Source organism: Struthio camelus, chromosome 1 (genome assembly GCF_040807025.1).
Source record: "Struthio camelus isolate bStrCam1 chromosome 1, bStrCam1.hap1, whole genome shotgun sequence".
Classification (NCBI taxonomy): domain Eukaryota; kingdom Metazoa; phylum Chordata; class Aves; order Struthioniformes; family Struthionidae; genus Struthio; species Struthio camelus.
In genome coordinates, this window is record NC_090942.1 from 125,218,668 (window position 1) to 125,238,440 (window position 19,773).

The 19,773-nt window shown below is 37.1% G+C and overlaps 1 protein-coding gene across 16 annotated transcripts in view; it reads left to right on the plus strand.

Annotated features, from left to right (window-relative positions):
• Positions 1 to 15,405, plus strand: part of PKNOX1 (PBX/knotted 1 homeobox 1) — a 40,007-nt gene extending 24,602 nt beyond the window's left edge. For 12 of the 16 annotated variants that reach the window (XM_068915194.1, XM_068915203.1, XM_068915228.1 and 9 more), the window contains 7 exons: positions 5,335 to 5,505; positions 6,517 to 6,616; positions 8,462 to 8,559; positions 11,026 to 11,154; positions 12,183 to 12,259; positions 12,972 to 13,144; positions 14,129 to 15,405. In XM_068915194.1, coding sequence (XP_068771295.1) covers positions 5,335 to 5,505; positions 6,517 to 6,616; positions 8,462 to 8,559; positions 11,026 to 11,154; positions 12,183 to 12,259; positions 12,972 to 13,144; positions 14,129 to 14,340 — 960 coding nt within the window. In that variant the 3' untranslated portion in view covers positions 14,341 to 15,405. Of the gene's footprint in view, positions 1 to 762; positions 1,004 to 5,334; positions 5,506 to 6,516; positions 6,617 to 8,461; positions 8,560 to 11,025; positions 11,155 to 12,182; positions 12,260 to 12,971; positions 13,145 to 14,128 lie in introns of those variants that run through there. The other 4 variants (XM_068915314.1, XM_068915307.1, XM_068915302.1 and 1 more) reach the window with 2 other exon arrangements.
• The last annotated feature ends 4,368 nt before the right edge of the window (positions 15,406 to 19,773 follow it).

Here is a 19,773-nt window from a genome sequence, read left to right on the forward strand (position 1 = left end):
AGCAGTTAAAGGAGGAGTCATAGGCTTTTAACTACCTCAGAGTACCTTGTGCATATGAAATGTGTCTTTTTCCCAGTACATAAGGATAGTCTCAATATTAGTGTGAAGATTTTCAATTTATAAATGAAGAACAGGTGTTGCCTGTTTGACCAAAGTTGTAGCCAGAACAGAATTTAAACTGCAGAGTCTCAGTTTAATATCTTAATATTTAGATCTCCATGGACAAATTGTGATGCAGTCCACCTGACTAAGATTTAATGGTACAGACAATGACTTAGTTTTCCAGATAGAAGGAAATATTAACATACACACTGAAACAGTTCCATGGATAAAACCTGTAGCGGAATGAGTATTGCTGCTGTAGGAAGAAAAAAGTAGAATGTGAAAGAGACAAAATGAAAGCAAAGGGAAATAAACTGTACTTTTCCTCTCTAGCTACAGCCCTAGTATTAGAAGCAGTGGTGTGGGGTGCTTTGTTTCTTTTCTTTGAAATGTCAGTGGAGTAGCACTATGTTTATGAAATACTTAGAGCACAATATAATGATTGCCTTTTAAATGTAAGCAGAAATGAGTGCTTCAGAATGGCTATAATGAGATGGTCCTGTTTCAGTATATGAGGAGCTTGGCTGTTACATTAGGGCACAGAAATCTTTGGAGGTTGATCTGCACTGGTGCCATCATTTTAGATATTTCTTCAATAGGAGAAGGAATGTCGAAAACTGGCTGAACTGCTGGGCTCAAAGGGTTATTTATGATCAGCAGCATGAAGTCCAGTTGGAGGCCAGTCGCTAGCGGTGTACGCCAGAGGTTGATACTGGGGCAATGCTGTTGAACATCTTCATTAATGACCTGGGTCGTGGGACAGAGTGCACCCTTAGCAAAGTTGCGGACGATACAAAATTGGTTGACACACCAGATGGTTACGCTGCCCTTCGGAGGGACTTCTACAAGCTGGAGAAATGGGCTCCTACTTCCAACGGGAATCTTGTGGAGTTCAACCAAGGCAAGTGCAGAGTCCTACCCCTGGGGGGGAAGAACCCCGTGTTCCAGTACAGGTTGAGAGGCAACCGTCTGGAAAGCAGCCTGAGGGTTGCGTTCAAATAATCCTTCTTTCTGGTTGACCTGTTTCTGGTTTTAGTGGTGACAAAGTCACTTAGTTTATGTGGTTCTTATGTTTGTTGATGGGCTGCACAAATCTGGCTGACTTTGCTTGAAATGGATGAGGACATCTAGTGTTTCATGGTGCAGCTGTGGTAGGAGGTACGTACCTATGACAGCTGAGGTCAGTACTGTCTTGAACTGGAACCACATTGCAAAATGAACTTGTCTTTGGCATTGGACTCCTGTTCTGTAGCCATATTGTTATCCATGCTTTTCTGTTACCAGATACCAAATGAAATCTGAGTATGACTTCTCCTCTGCCTGTCCTGGGGGTTGGGAGCTGCGAACAGCTGCCATGCTGCCGGGCAGCTCATTTTGTCAGGGGCAGCAAATAGAAGAGCAGAAGAGTTTCTTCAGGTTGAGGAATAGCTAATACATTATTCAGGCTGTTCTTCTGTTTGATATGTTGGTGCTTGCACAGAAAAGACTGTAGCTGGGTTTAGCGGCAGTTTTTTCTTCCTTGTGTCATATCAATAAAATAAATGTATAAATTTTTGCATAGATTTAAAAATATCTGTGGTAGAGGTGGGAAAGTAGGAGAGATCCTAATACTATGCTCCTTTTGTTACTGGTCCTCTTTTTCTTTTTTGGTGGTCGCTCCCTTTTTAACTTTAATGTTAAATAAACCGTACACTTGAAGGGAGAAACTAGCAGATACTGTCAATTAGAACAAACTGGAAGGGTGGAGTGAGTAGGCTAGACAACTACTTTCTTTCCAGCTGTGCTCTTGTCTGATTCTGGTGGAGTCAAACAAGTAAGGTGCAAATGCTCATTCAGCAGAAATCATTCAACTTAGAGCCAGAGCTAAACTGAGATGAGTCAAGCATTTTAGGACTATAAAAAGCAATACTCAAGTCCTATAGCAACAAGAGTCACAAGCCTGCCTAATGTAAGGATACTGGCCAGTAATTCAGTTAGTTCAGTGTTTTTGTTTTTTGTTTTTTTTTAATGGCTTGTAGATCTCAACTACTCCGGACAGTTTATATGATGGAACTGGAACTAGTGGCTCCAAAACAGAAGAATTACTATTTCAGTGTCTCTGCGAGCTTTAACTGGCTCCATACTGCTTAAAGACTAATTGACTAGATACCAGAAATTCTCAATTGTCACAGATACTGATTGTGGGGGTTCTTACAGATGAATGTTAGTATCCTGACAATGTTTCACATTGCACACTCAGTTGAAGTGCCTTGAATATTCCCCGGAAAAGAGTTTATTTTGTATCCAAAAGAGTTTATTTTGTATTATTATAAAATGTTAATCTGAAAGACACAGACATTAGGTCAGTTTGGCCAGAAAGGAAGTTCATTAAAAGCTGTGTTAGGTTGTGCTAACCTGAGTAGTTCTTAGCAAGCTAAAGTCTAGATTACCTCTTGTTACTTTGATATTATGGTATCTGTTCCGCTCTAAATTAATTGGTGGTTTCCTTCCTTAGTAGTATGAAGGATTTCAGCACTGGGAAATGCAGGGAGAATCCATTTGAAATTTCATGTTAAGGACAGTCTTGGTCCGTACATGGTTAAGCCTAGCCTATAAACGGAGTTTCAAGCCTTTTTGATTATCTCTATAGAGAGATTCAGCTCTTTGAAGTTACAGCATCAACAGACTCAGTTGATGATCTTGAAACCATATGACAAAGAGTATGGTCAACATAGAAATAGTGGCACTTGGCCACTTTTGCAGTGTCTTACCCAAGTCTGACTTTCAGGTGTATCATCAATGTAGAGGGTTTGTGGTGAGACGGATGGAAGCATTTCCATTAATATTGATGGCTTCTGGATTGTGTCAGAACAGTGTTGTGAGGGTCCAGTGTATTTAGAAGCGCAAGAATCTCTCAGAATAGATTATAAGAGTTTGGAAAGAGGAGAAAAATGGCACTTCCTCATGCAAGGTTTCTTCCTTAAATGAATTTTTAAGGTATTCTGTTTGTGACATGGGCTGGACTAAACATTTTTTATTTGACTTTGTACAGCTGTTGCTACGTTCCTTTCACTTTGTGTATCAACTGTCAATTTGAAACTAAACCTAAACTGAAGAAGGGACTCTTATTTTCCAAACAAATGTGGATAAATAAATGTATGGGTAATGGTTTAAGGTTAAAAAAAAAAAAAAATTTTTGGCTAAACAAAATTAATTCATCACTAATGCAGTGAAATATTGTGTGCCCAAAGGTAAATTATTTGTTACGTCAGTCTCAGCACAGCAAAGAGTAGATGAGAGAGGCTAAAAAACTTCTGTTTAAGGCATTCAGTAATGCATGTACTCTGTGTTGGTCTGCTACCTGTAAAGAATTTTTGATTTAAGTGTTTGGGTCTCTGAACCTCTTCAGCTATTGCAGCGTTACAGAATAATCATAAATAACTATGAAAGGAACAGGATATTTTTAAGCATAGGTGACCTTTTTTGTGTTAAAGCTCGTTAAATTTGCATAGTTTGTTAACTCATTTATGTTTAACGGCAATTTTAAAGGCAACCACTGTAGAGGAATATTCTAGAAGATTACCATCTTATATACCTCAGTGATGGGCCATTGCACTTCTTATTCCACAGACTTTTAGTGTTAAAAGCTCCTAAGAATTACTAGGTTTTAATTTGGAATAACTACCTCGAGTATATAGCTCAGATTTTTCTGCAACTGTGCTGTAAAGATTTTTTTTTTTCAAAGAAGGGCTAACATTTTCTTTTTTCTTACTGTTTTGGAGTGAGGGGTCTCTTGTTGGTTTTCGCATACAGTTTTCTAGATTGGGTGAATGTCATGCAGCTGAAAAACCTTGCTAAAAAAAAAAGGAAAAGATCTGTTGTACTAAAAGCTAAAGTCATCTTGAGGAGAGGGGAGTGCACCCAGAAGTTTGCTGGCCTTAATCTCCTTAAGATGCCCCGAATAAAGGCTACTTCAGCTCCCAGTTGGCTTCTTTAGCTAGAAGTAGTAAGTGGGCGCATGTAGTAAGCTCTCATTTCTGGTTGCTGGATTTCAGTGCTCTGGCTAGGTAAACAACTCTGTATATGTGACGAATCCTTCCAAATAATGGTAAAATGAAGCTATGCACTATGTTTTAAAATATAATCCATTAAAACATAATCCATTCAGTTTCATAAAACTGAAGGATATTTTTCTTGGCAATCTAGAATAGCAAGTAAGTGTTGGGGGTGGCACACTGTATAAAAATAAAATAAGTAATTATTTTGCCAGTCTGTTAGGTGCATATTTGAATGTCCTGGCTTTGCTACTGCACCATCAAAGCTGACACCATCTGGATTTAGTTTTAGCTTTTGATCTTCTGCCATGAGCCTTACTATCACCTACGCTATTTTTATGCAGTATGTAATACCCCCAGCTATCACAGCCTACAAGTCTTTTTTCTCACAGTAAGCATAATAAGGATTCTCATCATGTTCATATCTCCCATACTTCATTTTTTCTTTAATTGTGGATTTGTGAAAAACTGTTTAGTTACTGCAAGCATTGCTGAACAAGATGACAGACTCTTGAACCATTTTTGTTACGGACAAAATGACAGGCCGTTTCCTGTATCGTTCCTTCTCCCCCCAGCAATCTGCGTGACAAATTCATGCCAAGTCGTAGAAGGTTCTTCTCAGAGTATGTCAGATTTGTCTGTATACTGTTGGTTTTCTTGGTTCAGGGTGTAATGTGGAGCTGAACCTTATGTTTCTGACTTGACAACTACTGCTTACCCAGCCTGTTCCAGCCACACTTTTTAAAAAAGAGTGTATCTGGATGGGATTATTTCCCTTGACTTCTAGTCTTGTGTAATATATGACCCTGAGTTGTCTGATGGTGATAAAAGGTCACATGGCTGTGCACCCTCATCCTCTGCTCCATGTACACCTCGACCGTGCTCAGCCTTCCTAATGCATCAAATGTGACAGGGTCAAAAATTATATTATACTTGCATTTTATTTCTCCTGTTTTGTAGTTTAGTTAAGTCATGGAACAGTACAGATTTTATATATAAATGCATTCCTTTCACACTTCAGAAACACATGATCAGAGCTAGACTATTCTAGTAAGCACTCTGCAGTTAGTAACTCTGCTTTGATTGGCTGGTCTTTTTTACCAGAAAGTAATGCTTGCTTAAATCTCACATTAAATATTTTTGCAATTAACAGTTATTTTCATTTTGTTTCTGAAATACTTTCCAATTGTCTCCCTAGATGGTTAAAGCAATCCAAGTTCTACGTATCCATCTACTTGAGCTAGAAAAGGTTAATGAGCTCTGCAAGGATTTCTGTAGTCGCTACATTGCCTGCCTGAAGACAAAAATGAATAGTGAAACGCTATTAAGTGGAGAGCCTGGAAGTCCTTATTCGCCTGTGCAATCTCAGGTATGTTTCAAATAGTTATGTGGATTTGTACTTAAATTTCCTGAAGAAGTTATGAATGCACTTCTGTTGCTCTTAGTTTGTAACTAGAATTTCTGCAGTTTCTCTAACTCTTTCAAATCTGTTGCTAAGATTAGAAAGAGCTGTATCTGTGGGTGTGTGTGCATGTGCATGTGTGCCACTGCCTGGTGGGCAAATTTGTTAAAATGTGGCGGTGCTTAAAGAATCACTGTTATAATTGACACTCAGTACTTACTAGACATCTAGTCCTAAGGGGTGGTCCTGACATACAGAGGTGTTTGCTACATATTCTTGTCAGTCTTGTGACTTAAATTTCACTGTCTGAGATCCTTACTTAAGTTTTGGTATCTGGAGGTGTGGAAAGGAGAGTTTGAAGTTAGACAAAAATAACTTTGAAAAGATATTTTTGTATGGCTGTAACAGTCTTACTCCTGTAGAGACAGGAGGAACTGAATTTTGTATGTGGAAAAAGTAAAAATTATTCATAAATATTAAGGTATGTGTAAGAGTTTGAATGGTTGGTGCGAGTAAGAAGTTTCCTGAGTTGAATAAAACGTATTAGGCACCTTGAATGCATACCTTAATACCTTCCAACTTTTAAAATAATGTAGTAATAACTGAAATTCTAAAGCTTTGATGCTTGTAATAAAAGTATCAAGGGTTCCTTTCATCTGTCCTTTCTCTCTTGTGTGTTTGGAAACTGTTTTGTCTTAGTTTTCATATACCTAGAATCATTTCCCTCCTAAAATGTCTCCAGACAGTTTTATGTCTTTTCTAGCAGTTGCTTTCATGAGGATTTTCAAAGATACTGATTGGTGGTAATGAGAAAGTTAATGTAGGTAATGATGCACCTCTAATGAAGTCTGTTTCTCTTTGAAGTTAATCCTGTGTTTAAGCTCCAAACATGGTTTTAGAGCCAAAATTACAAAAGCATGCTTTATCTCCTTAAAAAAAAAAAAAAAAAGGCAGCAACTAATTGTTTTATTTTTCTAGCAAATTCCAAGTGCCATTGCAGGCACACTCAGTCCCCAAGGGATTATGGTGCCAGCATCAGCATTGCAGCAGGGAAATGTAACTATGGCAACAGTAGCAGGTATGACACAGTAAAGAAAAACTGGCACCTTGCTCTTCATTTTGATTTCTTTTATAGTTGTTATAGAGATAAACAAATACTTTTTAAAATGTCTTTTTTAACTCTAACAATGTCTGAAGAGTTGATTTTCTAATACAGTCAAGCGCCTTACTGGTTTCTGAATGTTGGTTTAATTTCTATGTATACCAAGCACATATATGTGAGTGGAGGTGGAGTTTAAATACAATTTTAAGATAACTTTCTGTGCAACACTACTTTTGTTAAAAGTAATTTCGGAGACTGTTTTTTTTTTAATCATTTTTCAAAAACACATATCTTTGTCAAATACATTTTTATTAGTTAAAATGTTGCACTTACTAGCCTTCTCTTACTTTATGCAATTTAGAACCACACCTAGATCTCACATGTGAAATCCTTGTGGTCCAAGTTGTGCTCCTATTCAATGGGAATGACTTTTGAATTGGAAAGTTGTGTCTTGCTTCTAAGCAAGGTTTTAAAAAAACCAAAAAACTTAAGTACCAATGGAAGAAAGCAATCCAGTCCATTCCTGCAGCGAAAGATCGCGGAGAGGTCATCCTAAGAGTCTGCTTGTGCTATGTGGCTTCAGTGTCGAGGACCTCCTATGTGTTCAGCAAGATGCTGTCATCTTAGTTGACCTGTACATCTAGTGTCACCCAGCTGACTGCCCCAGCCACTCAGCCCAGATAGGTGGCTTTTCAGCATTATGAATCGTGTTAGTGAAGAGTAGCCCAGCTGCAGCAAAGTGATAAATTCTTTTATAGCCTGGTGGTCAGGGCATTTTGCTTTGAAAACAGGAAAGGCTAATTTGAATTCAGATCTCTTATTTTCTGAGCAAGTACTTTAATTGGTAGGCTGCTAAGGTTGATGTTACTCCCACCCTCTCTTTTCAAGGAGAGGAGAGAGCAAGTTGGATGTATCCAAAAGGAACGAATTAAATTTGAGTTTTGTGATTGTTGTAAGCCAATCTGAAGGCATGCTAAAGCTGAAAGGGATCATTCTTCCGTATAACCTGCCATTGGCCCTTCTGTCCTGCCACTCCTTTGTATGGGCGCTAGCAGCTCAGTGAGTGGCTGAAAATTATGCAGCCAAAAACATATCTGTTTTTGCTAGGTTACCACACAGCTGCACAATGGCAAGTGCCAGCACTAGCAAGATACAGATGGGAAGAAGGGTAGGACTGCCCATTCCAGCATTAGCCTGCATTTAGGTCAGCATAAAGTTATGGTCAAATCACAGCTTTAGGCATCTATATCTAGAAAGTGTTTGAGGGGCTGTAAATCATAGCTTCTGAAGTTTTTCCAGTTAGACACTTCAACTTCAGAATTGCAAAGACAACTCGTCTTTCATTATTTGCTATTGACTGGCTTCAACATCCTCCATTGCACATGGTGAATGTTGTGGGGTTTTTTTGGTCTATATTCTTCCCCAACCCCATCCCCCAATTCATTGACTTCCTGTATACGGAACATTGTTGCATAACTTGGGTGTGTAAATACTATATTTTGGGGCCTGGGTGCCTAATTGTCAGCCACTGCAGTGCAAATCTTTTGACACTAAAGACTTTTAAAGTCATCACAACCATTAGATTTAGCATATCTGAAGTACAGGGAAGCATAATCAAATTAGCATGTGTTCTTGTGGGTGGAAGAAACCGTAATGTAACGAAGAACACATCTTATTTGTCTAGTGGAAAAGAATAATTGATATGTTATCAAAACTGTAATATTGTCTGCAGTGATACATTTGTTTAAAGAGAATGAATATTTGAAGTGCTTTTCTCATCTATAATCTTTTATTGGGTGTTTTTTTTTTGTTTGTTTGAAGGGGGGACAGTGTATCAGCCAGTCACTGTGGTCACTCCACAAGGTCAAGTGGTGACACAAGCACTGTCACCTGGGACTATTCGGATCCAGAATTCTCAGGTTTGTTTCATCGGCTTCATAGAAAAGTGTCCTGGGCTCAAATAAATCTCATTGTTTTTAAGAGTTTTGGTTTAAATCTGACATGGTGCCAGAATGAGCTTTGTGCACAAGTGCATAATAACTAATGTAAAATAAATGCAAGCACTGCAATGAAAATTACTAGTTTTATAACATGGCATAAGGTCCCAGAGAGATCTCTATTGCCATAACAGATTGTCATAGTTCCTAGCTGTTACCTTTCTTTTTTTTGTTGACAGCAAAAAAGCGTTTGTGCATGGGTGATTAAAAAACAGACCTTAAACTGGTTAAATAGTAAACGCTTTTTCAATGAATAAAGCCCTTCTAATTGTTGAGTTAGTTTTATGGCAGTGTGGATTTATGGTATTGCATTATGATGCCACTGCTGGTGTCAGAAATTTGACTTTTTATCAAGAAGGTTACCAGTAGTACTGTGGAAATGTACGTAGCTCCAAATCTATGTATGTTGAGAAATATTTTGCCATAAACATTTCAAAATACTGAGTTGAGACTATGGGTGACCCTCACATAGTGCTCATCAAAGCATATCCTAAAAGGTAGGGGCCAGCAGTCTTTTTAGGGAGGCTCTTTAGAGTTGGATCAGGAGAGCCCAAAGAAAAAAACTAAGGAAAAGGAAGTATGAAAAATAGACAAAGTTATGGAGAACCTTGCAAGCTTTCTCTTAGAGCAGAAAGCAGTAAATCAAATCTTTCAGGAACCTGGAGCTAATTAAAAATGTGAATCAGGAGCTATCATCTCTACAGTATAAAAATCTACTGGCAGTCATTGACTCCTTCTCTTCTCTTCTTCCTTCTCCCCTCTCATTCCCCCAGAAAGTATGCTGAGAGTATTCTTATCTTCTTTTTATTGCCAGTAGCATGTGTGTACTTGCCCAGATTCTGCCTTAGAATACATGCAGTTCTGTCCTTTTGGAAGGAAATGTGTAAAAATAGTCCCTTAGACTGAAGTATTTTGGGGGGAAAAAAGTAGTTTTTATCCCTCTGATGGGGGGGGGGGGAAAAAGAGATATTGCATGGAAAATTATATATATATAGCTTATAAGTTTAAAAAAAAAAAGTTTACCCTTCCATACATATCTATCTGTGGCTTCTCTTTATGGTAACAGGAATCTCTAAACCCAGCTGTGCCTAGGTTTGGGCCTGTATTCTTTGTCAGCTATGGGAATTCCCTCTTCAAATTCTTCTTTCAATATTTCAGAGTACTGTGGAGGTGGGAAGGAAATATTGGGGGAGAGTAGTTGAAAGTTCGTTACAAATCTTCCATATATAAACAGACTATTTAGGATGTAAAACGTTATTTCTGAAAGAAAAATATGCTCCGAATTATATAGATATATGCTTGTGTGTATATATATGTCTGTGTGTGTGTGTATGTGTATACTTACTGTAATCTGATAACAAATCTAGCTCAGAAATTGTCTTTAAAACTTGTTTTCTATGCGGCATAGACGTGACCGGCTTGAAGAAATTGTTCTGTCTTGTTTGAAAAACTTGTCCTAGAATGACTGAAGTTACAATTTTCTGAAAGAGCATCTCATATGCAATTTATATATTGTTTCTTATTAACTTTGCCTAAATGCTGAAGAACATATCCACTGATGGTCACAGGTGGTCGTCTTTTTTCTTTTTCCTGACTTGTGTGCAAAGGATTGGTGAACCCATAGGAAGTGAAAAAAGAAGCAGAAGTGAGAGAGAAATATGAACCTTTAGAGAAACAGTAGCAAGGCTACTTGTGAATTAAGTGAATTAAGATTTCTGCAGTTACCTGAACCTTTTCCCCTTGATATGCCTTTGCATATACCTTCTTGCTCTTTGAGAATTTAGATGCATTTATTTAGCAGGACCTTAAATATCTTTGTTTGGGACGGCCGCGCAATAGTTAATTTTACTTTAATTCCTTAAATTAAGTCCTTAATCATAACTATTTTAGTTTCCGTGGTTGCTTATATCTGCATGTAGTCAGTATATCAGATTGCCAATTCAGCGTTGCATTTTACGCATGCTTTTCAGCATATGCAAATAACTACCTAGGGTGACAAGTCCATCACATTCACTATGTAGCGTAGAGTGGTACACAGGCTTATTCGCCTGAAGTCTAATATATAGATGGGTTTTATTCTAAAATATAGTAAATCGCAAGATCACAGCCTAACAACAGCTACAATTCTTAAAACAGGAAAGTTGCATAAAATCTGAAAACTATGGAAATCTAATAAAGTATTTGCTCTGCTTAAGGCCACTTTGGAGCGATACTACAGGAAAGCTGCTACTGCAAGCCTTCCCTAGCAAATAAAGTATCTTTTATAACCAGTGTTCCTAAAGCTTAGTTTCTTTTCATTCCTTCTATAAATGAATTATTCATATGTTAATACAAAGTACTGCTATTACTATGTTAACTTCTTTATTTCTTCTCAAATTATATTTGCAGCTTCAGTTGCAATTAAACCAAGATCTAGGCATCTTGCATCAAGATGATGGCTCGTCAAAAAACAAAAGAGGAGTTCTTCCCAAGCACGCTACAAATGTGATGAGATCTTGGCTTTTTCAGCACATAGGGGTAAGGACTGAGGATGATCAGGAGTCACAGGGTTTCATGCAACTCTTTTTAGGTAATCTCTTACAATTTACTTCATAAAGAAGGTAAATTTATTTTGTTGTCTTTTGTGTAATCTCAGTTCATTTTTCCCAAAATCAATTGGAGTAGTTCCACAGAGTCTAATCAGTTGATTTTATTATTATTTTTAATAAATACATTGCATTTGCACCCCATGATCTCAATAAACATCATTGAAAGGGATCTTTCTTTTCAGTATGTTGAGAATGTAGTGCTCTCTACACCCAGCTTTGTGGCACAATGAAAAAATAGTTCCTTTTTCTTTTTTTTTCTTTTTTTTTTTGTGGAGGAGAACTTCAAATTTTGTGAGATTATTTCCCTTTCAACAACCCTTCTGAGGCATGCCAATTGTGTTCCTGTCTACTTGTGCTTACAACAGAATATCTTTCCTTTGCGAAAATAGTTGTCCTTGAAGGATAAATAGGTCTTAAGTTATAGTATGTAATTGATGGATGTTTTCTGTCTTTAGCAGTTGATTTTACAACAGACAAATGATACAGGAAAACTGCATGTACGTTCCTATATTACGTGCACTCTTTTCATCCGTTTGTTTCAGGGTAGCTTTATTTTAACTAGAAGAGGCTTATCAGTACTCTCATATGACATTGCCTTTATACAGCATAACTAATCAGGTCTTATCACATGCTGTGTTGCCCAGAGATCACGCTGTTTAATAAATTACTGTTTAGTAAAGCCATTGAGAAGCTTTTTCTTCTGAATTAGACATCAGCAATTTGATGGTATTGTAGGCGCTTTCAAGGGTAAATCCAATTTTGTGGAGTAAACTACTCTTCGTTAAATGATCTTATCTGTAACAAGTTTGTGAGGTTTCTTAAGTTTGTTGTTAACGAGTCAGCGTAGTCTGCCATAGTCTAGTAGCTTTAATCAGATGTAATAAAAGAGTCCTTATTTTTGATGAAGAGACGAAATGGAAGTTTATGCCTTTTCTGTTTGCTTTTTGTCCTGTTTAGCATCCATATCCAACAGAGGATGAGAAAAAACAGATTGCAGCACAAACAAATTTGACACTACTCCAGGTTAACAACTGGTAAGACCAGAAACTCTTACCTAATGTCTGTTCCTGTCTCCATATGCTTGCAGCAGACAGGAATATTTAGGAGTATAACTTGGACATCTGGAGTCGAACTTATGTACATAGTACATGCATGTTATTTTTATAATACATAAGCTATATTAATATGTGTGACATTTAAGTTAAATAATGACTCTGTAAAACTTTGAAACATATTGTCTCTTGGATCAGGAAGGAGGCCTGGCAAAGCCAGGGAGCCTATAAGATAAATCATACAGGAGCTTACAGAAGTAAATTAAACCAGACCAAATGAGTAGTTAAGGTGGGGGCTAGATTTCAGGTGATCCCTAATGAGAGGAGTATCAGCTTTTTGAATTGTGCTGTCAGCGAGTTTTCTGGTGGTTAGCTTTTAATAAGGTCTTGAAATGTGCATCTGTCATGCTGTTTGAAGAATTTCTTCCTCTGGAGAGGGGGGAGAAAGGCTGCCAGCAGCAAAATAAGAGTCCTGTTTTCTTAGCTAGTTTGGCAATATCGAAGGATGCCAGTGTTTTTGGAGCAGTTTCTCATGTTAAAAAGAATGATGAGCCAAGCTGGTAGGGAGAAGAGACATTTTGCAATTTTAATATTTCTGATTTAACTTCTTTTTCATTGTATACTTGTGAAGCTGAGAGAGAGACTGTTTACAGCCTTCTGGTCATTAGTATTTCTTATCTTTGATTGTGTTTAGGTTTATCAATGCTAGAAGGCGAATCCTTCAGCCAATGCTGGATTCCAGTTGTTCTGAAACTCCAAAAACAAAGAAGAAAACAGCTCAGAACAGACCGGTTCAGAGGTTCTGGCCTGACTCCATTGCTTCAGGAGTTGCTCAGCAGCAATCTAACGAACTTACAATGTCAGATGGTAAGGAGAACTGGCTAGGAAACAGATCATAAAGTTAATTCCTCTGTAACATGGAATTTGAGTTTGATACATAGGGGACTCCTTGATATTTCTGCATGACTGTGCTTTTAATTTGGAAAAACAACAGAAATGTGTCTTTTTTTTAATCTTTAAAAAATGTTTCTGTGTTCGGGTGGGTGTTTTATTGGAAATTGTGTTGAGAAACTTTTGTTTTTCTTTCAAAAGTTATGAAATGATGTAACAAAGGTTAGATGTGCGACTACGTTCTCTCAGAATGTGTGTATGCATCAGAAATATTCTATTCTATTACCAATATTGGACTACACTTTCACCTTCGTGATTCCCCATCCTGTTCACATTCCTTTCAATATTGCTAGAGGGGCTGAGCATCTGCAGTTCTGTATATGCCTCGTGTTTCAAATTGAGCACTGAGAAGCAGAGGAATACAATAGAGCTTCCAGAGATTTTGATTGAAGTAACTTTGTTAGCAACAAAGTTAGATCAAACTAAATATTTATCTTTCTTGAAATGAATCTAACTACTTTAATCTCGGGACCATCTTTTCTTTCCTTCAACCTGCTGCTTTGTTAATTACAAAGTTGTAGCAACTTTCCCTCAGCCTCTGCTTGTTCTGACAACAGCTTTATCCATTTAAGTCAACTTGAACATCTCTGAACACTCAATTTTTGCAGAGTGTTGCAGCCTAATTCATTGCAGAAAAATGTATCTTGCAATGACTTGAGTGGAGAATTGTTGTAATGAGTGTCCGTAACACAGCTAAGCTTAAGGTTCTGGGCCAACTTTTATTCTGGCACTTCCTAATATTTAAGTATTTGACAGCCTAAATAATACAGCTTTTATTTTAATGCAATTCCTTAGGCTTTCTTCCTACTGATTAGAACCACATTCTGTTTTATGTAACTCTATTACTTAAAAATAGTAAACCAATAAAGATGCTAAAGTGTTATGATTGTGCTTCTCCAGGTGCTGTTGTAACAATTACAGCTCCAGTCAACATGAATGTAGACAGTCTCCAGTCTCTGTCATCCGATGGTGCTACTTTGGCTGTTCAGCAGGTTATGATGGCAGGGCAAAGTGAGGACGAGTCTGTAGACAGCGGCGAAGATGATGGAGGCGATCTCTCAACGACAAATATCAGTGGGCTGGTTTTGGATAACAGCGATTCTCTGCAGTAGGAAGCAAGATGGAGTGACAGAACGTTTAGGAAAAAGAATGAACTGACTGACTGTTTTTATAGTTTGCACAGCAAACATTTTACACAAGTTTTATTTCTAATATGTTTTATATGTAGATATAGAAGGGTGCACTTTTTTGTATTTCATAGTAAGCTTAAAGAGTGTTTTTGCAGGTGCAGCAACTTCTTTCAAATGTGGTTTTTTTTCATTTCTTTTCATTTTCTTATTTCAGAAAATTATATCTAGTAATATAAAGAACCACGTAAGCACCCCTTTGTTCTCTAATGAATTGGAAGTGCTGCAGTTTCTAAAGAATTATGCAGTTTCAATTAATGCTGTTATTTAACACAGCTCTTGATGGGCAGGTAATGTAAATTTAAAGCATGTGACACTAGTGTGTGGAACTTGATCATTAAGTTAGATGCATATATTTGAAAGATGCTTCTGCACCTTAAAAACTGCTAGTCTGAGGTGGACAGCAACACACAAAAAGAAAATGGTGATGTGTGATTCAATAGCGAATGTATGGCAATTTAAATAAGTTTAGTTTCTCTCATAGTCAGTGAGCCTGTTTATCATTTGCTATAAAAACTCCTATTTTTACCTTGCCGGGATTATTGGATAAAAAATATTTTTATAAATTCATTAGGAATTGGGATGACGACTGTATTAAGCAGGAGAAAAACAAATTTCCAGAGGGGAAAAATAAATGTTTAGTATTCCTATTTGGAAGGTCTGAAAACTGACCAAATTTAATAAACAAGACTACACTAGTGTTCTATGATTCTCAGCTATCCCATAGTGGTATAGTATATTTGATAATAGCCTCAGAACAGCCCACTGTTTGATGGGATTTTGATATTGTCAAACTTTGATTTATATTATGTGTAAACTAATATTCAAATAACATTAACGCTGTATCTAAACTTGTATCTGAAGATGTTTGCTGAATGAGTATTCAGGTAAGTAAATTCAAATACCCAGAACACTTCCAGTTATTAGAGAAATTTAACAGTTTATAGTTTGTCTGTCTGATTCTAAAAAAATGAAAAGTTACCTATTATACAGTGTTGAATTTTGCTATCTTTTTGCTGTTTCATTGCATTTGAAATATTTTTTCCCCCAGCACAAAAAGAAATAATTTATGGATTTAGATGAAATTTCTTCAAAGCTGAAGGTCACTACCAGAGTATACAGCAGGCTTATTTTAGAGTAGGAGATCCTTGTGTGTCCTTTAAAAACTAAGAACTTGTGATGAAAGCACTTTTTTTTTGTGGTAATAGATCATTTCTTTTTTCCCAAAGTTTGGAGTCTGTGTCTCTCTAGCCATGAACACTTACTTTTGGAACTTGATATTTCCTGTTACGAAGTACAAGTAACAGACTCCAAGAGTCTCACGGTATGATCAAGATCCTCTTTTCCTCCCAGTCCAATTGTCCCTATTTAGGTTTAGATCAAAGCCAGAAATTCCTTCTGATTTAGACCAAATCTAGTTGCATTTCTAACATAATAGGGAAAAGGATGTTAGCTTTTAGAGTCTTAGGCACCGTGTTTGAGCAAAGTCCTTTAGCGAATGCAAAGATTGAATTAACTTAATTTTTGCTTCACAAAATGCTCAGGCATGTGCGTAGGTCCCATTGATTTCAATAGGATTAAAGCATATATTTTCTGACATGCTGAAATGCTTGGAAGCAGATCTTTAAAGACTGTCTCACAAGTCAATTTTAAGTCAGTATGAAGAAAGATTTTGGAAAGAAATGTCCTACTAGTGACTAGTAACTGTTTTGAAAAATTGATGTTGGGCTTTACTCAACACGAGTGATGTTTCTGCAATGGCTTTCATTTACTCCCAGCTGCGGGTTATGCTTCTCGGTTCAAATGCAGTGATTATATACTCCAGCTGGATTATAATTTCTAAAGAATGTGTTTTATTCTAACTTTTCCACTTTGCCACTGATGTGCCATGCTTATTAAAGAGCATAGTAAATGAATAATGAAAGATTTAATTAGGAAGACTTTGGCGTAGCATGACTAACTGAAAAGGCTACTGTCAACTCCAGTTTGACCCCAAAGTATTTAAAGAGACAATTATTGTTTGCAAATCATGCTCCTCTGGAAACATTCGACCTACTGTTCCTACAAATGATACCTGAGATGACTAGAACAGCAACAGATTCTGTATTTTTCTTTTAAGTTACTTTTGTTTTAACTCCTCGAGCACTTTGTCACCCTCACAGTTTCTATTATATAATTGATTTTGTTTGTTGGTTTGTGTAGGGGTTTTATTCAGGTACCCTTGTTCATGTTAAATAGTGTGTTAATCCTAACATTTCTAGTATGCAGACAGACGAATAATCTACTTCTCAGCGTGTACAGGGCTGTGAACAAACATGCTTTTCCAGATCAGCCTATGCTGGAGGAATAGGTAATTGCTCACTTCCTGCTTTCTCTCTGACTAGAGTTGTTGCTGCTTCAGATCTACCAGCAGAGCTTTCCCCAGCCTGCTCCGAGGGAGGCTGGAGAACAGCTCAGCCAGCTTATCTCTGAGGGTAGCAAGCAGTGCAGGGAAGGGCAAAATTGGGTAAAACTTCTGTGGTTTATAGATATGTAACAGGCATTTGCCTGTCCTTCAAGACTAGCAGAACTGAGATCATAAAAAAAAAGAGGACATTGATACCATTTGATATGTATATAACTGACTGGAAGAGGGTTCAGAAATATATGCAGTTTTTTCTGACATTTTGAACCCGGTTGGAAGCAACTGGGCTTCAGAGCTTACAAATTTCTGGAAGTTTAATTTTTGGAACAAATTATTATCTGATTAATTGTTTTCATTTTTTTTCCTCTGCTTGCACCAGAAGTTTTATTCTGCTGAAATGTTTGCGACCTTATCTTCAACTAGTGTATAAATACCTGGAAAGTGAAGCTAACTGGCGAGTTACTATGAAAGGGAGAAAATGGAGTAGTTATATTGGTAAATTAGGGAAAACAAAAAAAGCGAAGTGAATTATTAAAACTGAAAAAACTTTTCAGTTTAGTCAAAGGTATCACAACGCATGAAACTCAAACCTCTTAATTCAGTTAGAATGTTGCAGTTGATATGAACTGCATAGAAGTACTTGTTCTTTTCATGACTTTAAAAAGAAAAAAAAGTGCTATTCTTCCCTTTTTTTACTCTGTAAGAAAGATTACTGGTTTAAGGGAAGCATTGCTGTTCGGGAAAGGTAGATGTTTACATTAGACAGTTAGTTACAAAGTCTTCATAGAGGACCTAACTTTAAACCCATATATAATTCTCCCCTTCCCACCCAAAGCAATTAAAGTCACATTCATACATAATAGAAGAGCTAGTTTGTTTTAAAAATCAGTGTAACTCTTCTGCAATTGTGATTATTGAAACTCAATCTTTTTTCAATATAATCTAGATAATTAGCCCAAAATAGGGTTCTCAGTCCACTTTTTTCCAAGATTTCTGTCGAAAGCAAGCCAATTTCCTGTTATTCTTTAACCTTAGGAACATTGCATTTAGTAAATCAATTCCAAATTGATCAGTGTATATTTAAAAATGACTGCTCTAAATAAATAATCATGTTTAGAATTAAACATTTAGGGTTGGCAGGCATGGCTCTGGCTCTGCAGACAGTTTCCTAGATCTGGATCAAAGAGACATCAAAGAGACATCTAACTAAGCTCGGGGATGTGCCATAAGGATACATCTCAACTGCGAGAGAATTGCTCCCTTGTTCTGGTCCCTGCTTATGATTAGGAAGCTTTTGGAGAGCCCTCCAACTTTCTCCTGCCTGCATGCCTCCCTTTGCTTCTGAAACTGTGGTAGGGGTGAGGGCATGAGAGGGGCAAGAGTGTTTGTGGAGCTGGTGTGCACCAGGTATTCTTAAGTCAGGCTACGGCCAGAAGATGCACCTAGACCGAGGAATTAGAGTTCCTAGTTCCTGTGATTTAAAAGTAACTTTGGGTTTATGGATCTTCTTACGGAGCAGGGTCACCGAGTAAATGCGTGAATAATATAATGTGTCTCTAATCACATGGAAAAAGAATTAGAAAGCGGTTCAGTTTCCTGACTTCATGAACTTGAAAGCCAAAATGATGAAACAAAGTCTTTCCAAGGGATGATAGTTTCATAAAACTATTAGCCTAGTAGCAGTTAAAGTTATTTTGAAAAATGAAAATGCATGCGTTTCATTGTAATTAAAATTGATTTAAGATTTACTTTCTGAAGCTGAGTTGTCTTGGGAGAAAAAAATGAATAAGCATTTGTCTATGTCTATGCAAGATGAAAGTCAAAAACGTGTGAATCAGCCATTTTTAGGTGCTGTATTGTTGTCTTTCTGGCGTCTGTTACTTTAATCTTTTAAACCTTTCAGCCTTAAATTCAGCTTAGTTTAGAGCTGAATAGGCAAAATGTCGTTCTGAAATCCTACATTCTGGAAATGTAAGCAACCTTCATTCACTCCTGAAAATCTTGCATGTTAAACAATGGAAGAGAAATGTTTTGGTTCCCTCGTAATAAATTCAGACTATCACCATCTCCTAAAAACAATGCTAGCTGATAAATATCCATGGAAAATACAAATTTAACTGTTACGTTCAAATGAGCAAATCATCAGCCTTATGCTGAATACGCTTTGCTCTTTACTTTTCAGTGTAGCTGAATAGTAAAGCAGGTTGGCCTCGCCAAACTCAAAACCAGTGGGACTTCCCCCTATCCCTTTGCTTACTAAGCTCTTTCAAATAAGTTTTGGGTTGTATTATTTTAAGTCTTAAAGTGACTTGATCACCCAATGTAAAGTATAGTGAAATTGGCACTAGTGCGCTCTTAAATGATTTCTCAAATCAAATTACTTGGTCATTGTTGTCTCCTGGAAATTTAAAATCTGATCTTTTCCTGTGCCTTAGTTCTTTAGGACCTACTGAGTGAACACAGCTGTTTTGCCAGAGAAAAGCAATATAGGAGAAAGCAATGAAGCGCCTTACCAACCTTGTAGACTACTATATAGATATTCAACTGGTGTTAATAGAACCCAGTGTTTTCAGATAGTGACAGAAGCGGCCCATAAATGGTTTAGCAACATTTGGTTTGTACAATTGACAATCTTTAAAATGTGAACCTTGTGTTATTTTTTTTTCCTCCCCTGGGGTGGTTGTTATGGGATTTTGTGAAGCAGCTGATCTATCAAAAGTTACAATTAAAAATCAGAATGTGCTTCATGGATGATGTATTTTTACACTACTGTTCTCTGTGAACTTAAAAACGCATCTTTAAAGTAAAGCATTCACATTACCTTAGCAGTATTGTTTGGCTGAAAGACATATATGTTTTCAAGAAATCTTGAGCATAGTTTCAAACTAGTTAACCAATTCTTGGCCGGGAAGAATCTTTGGCCTTTTTGTTTGTTTGGGTTTTCTTGTTTATGC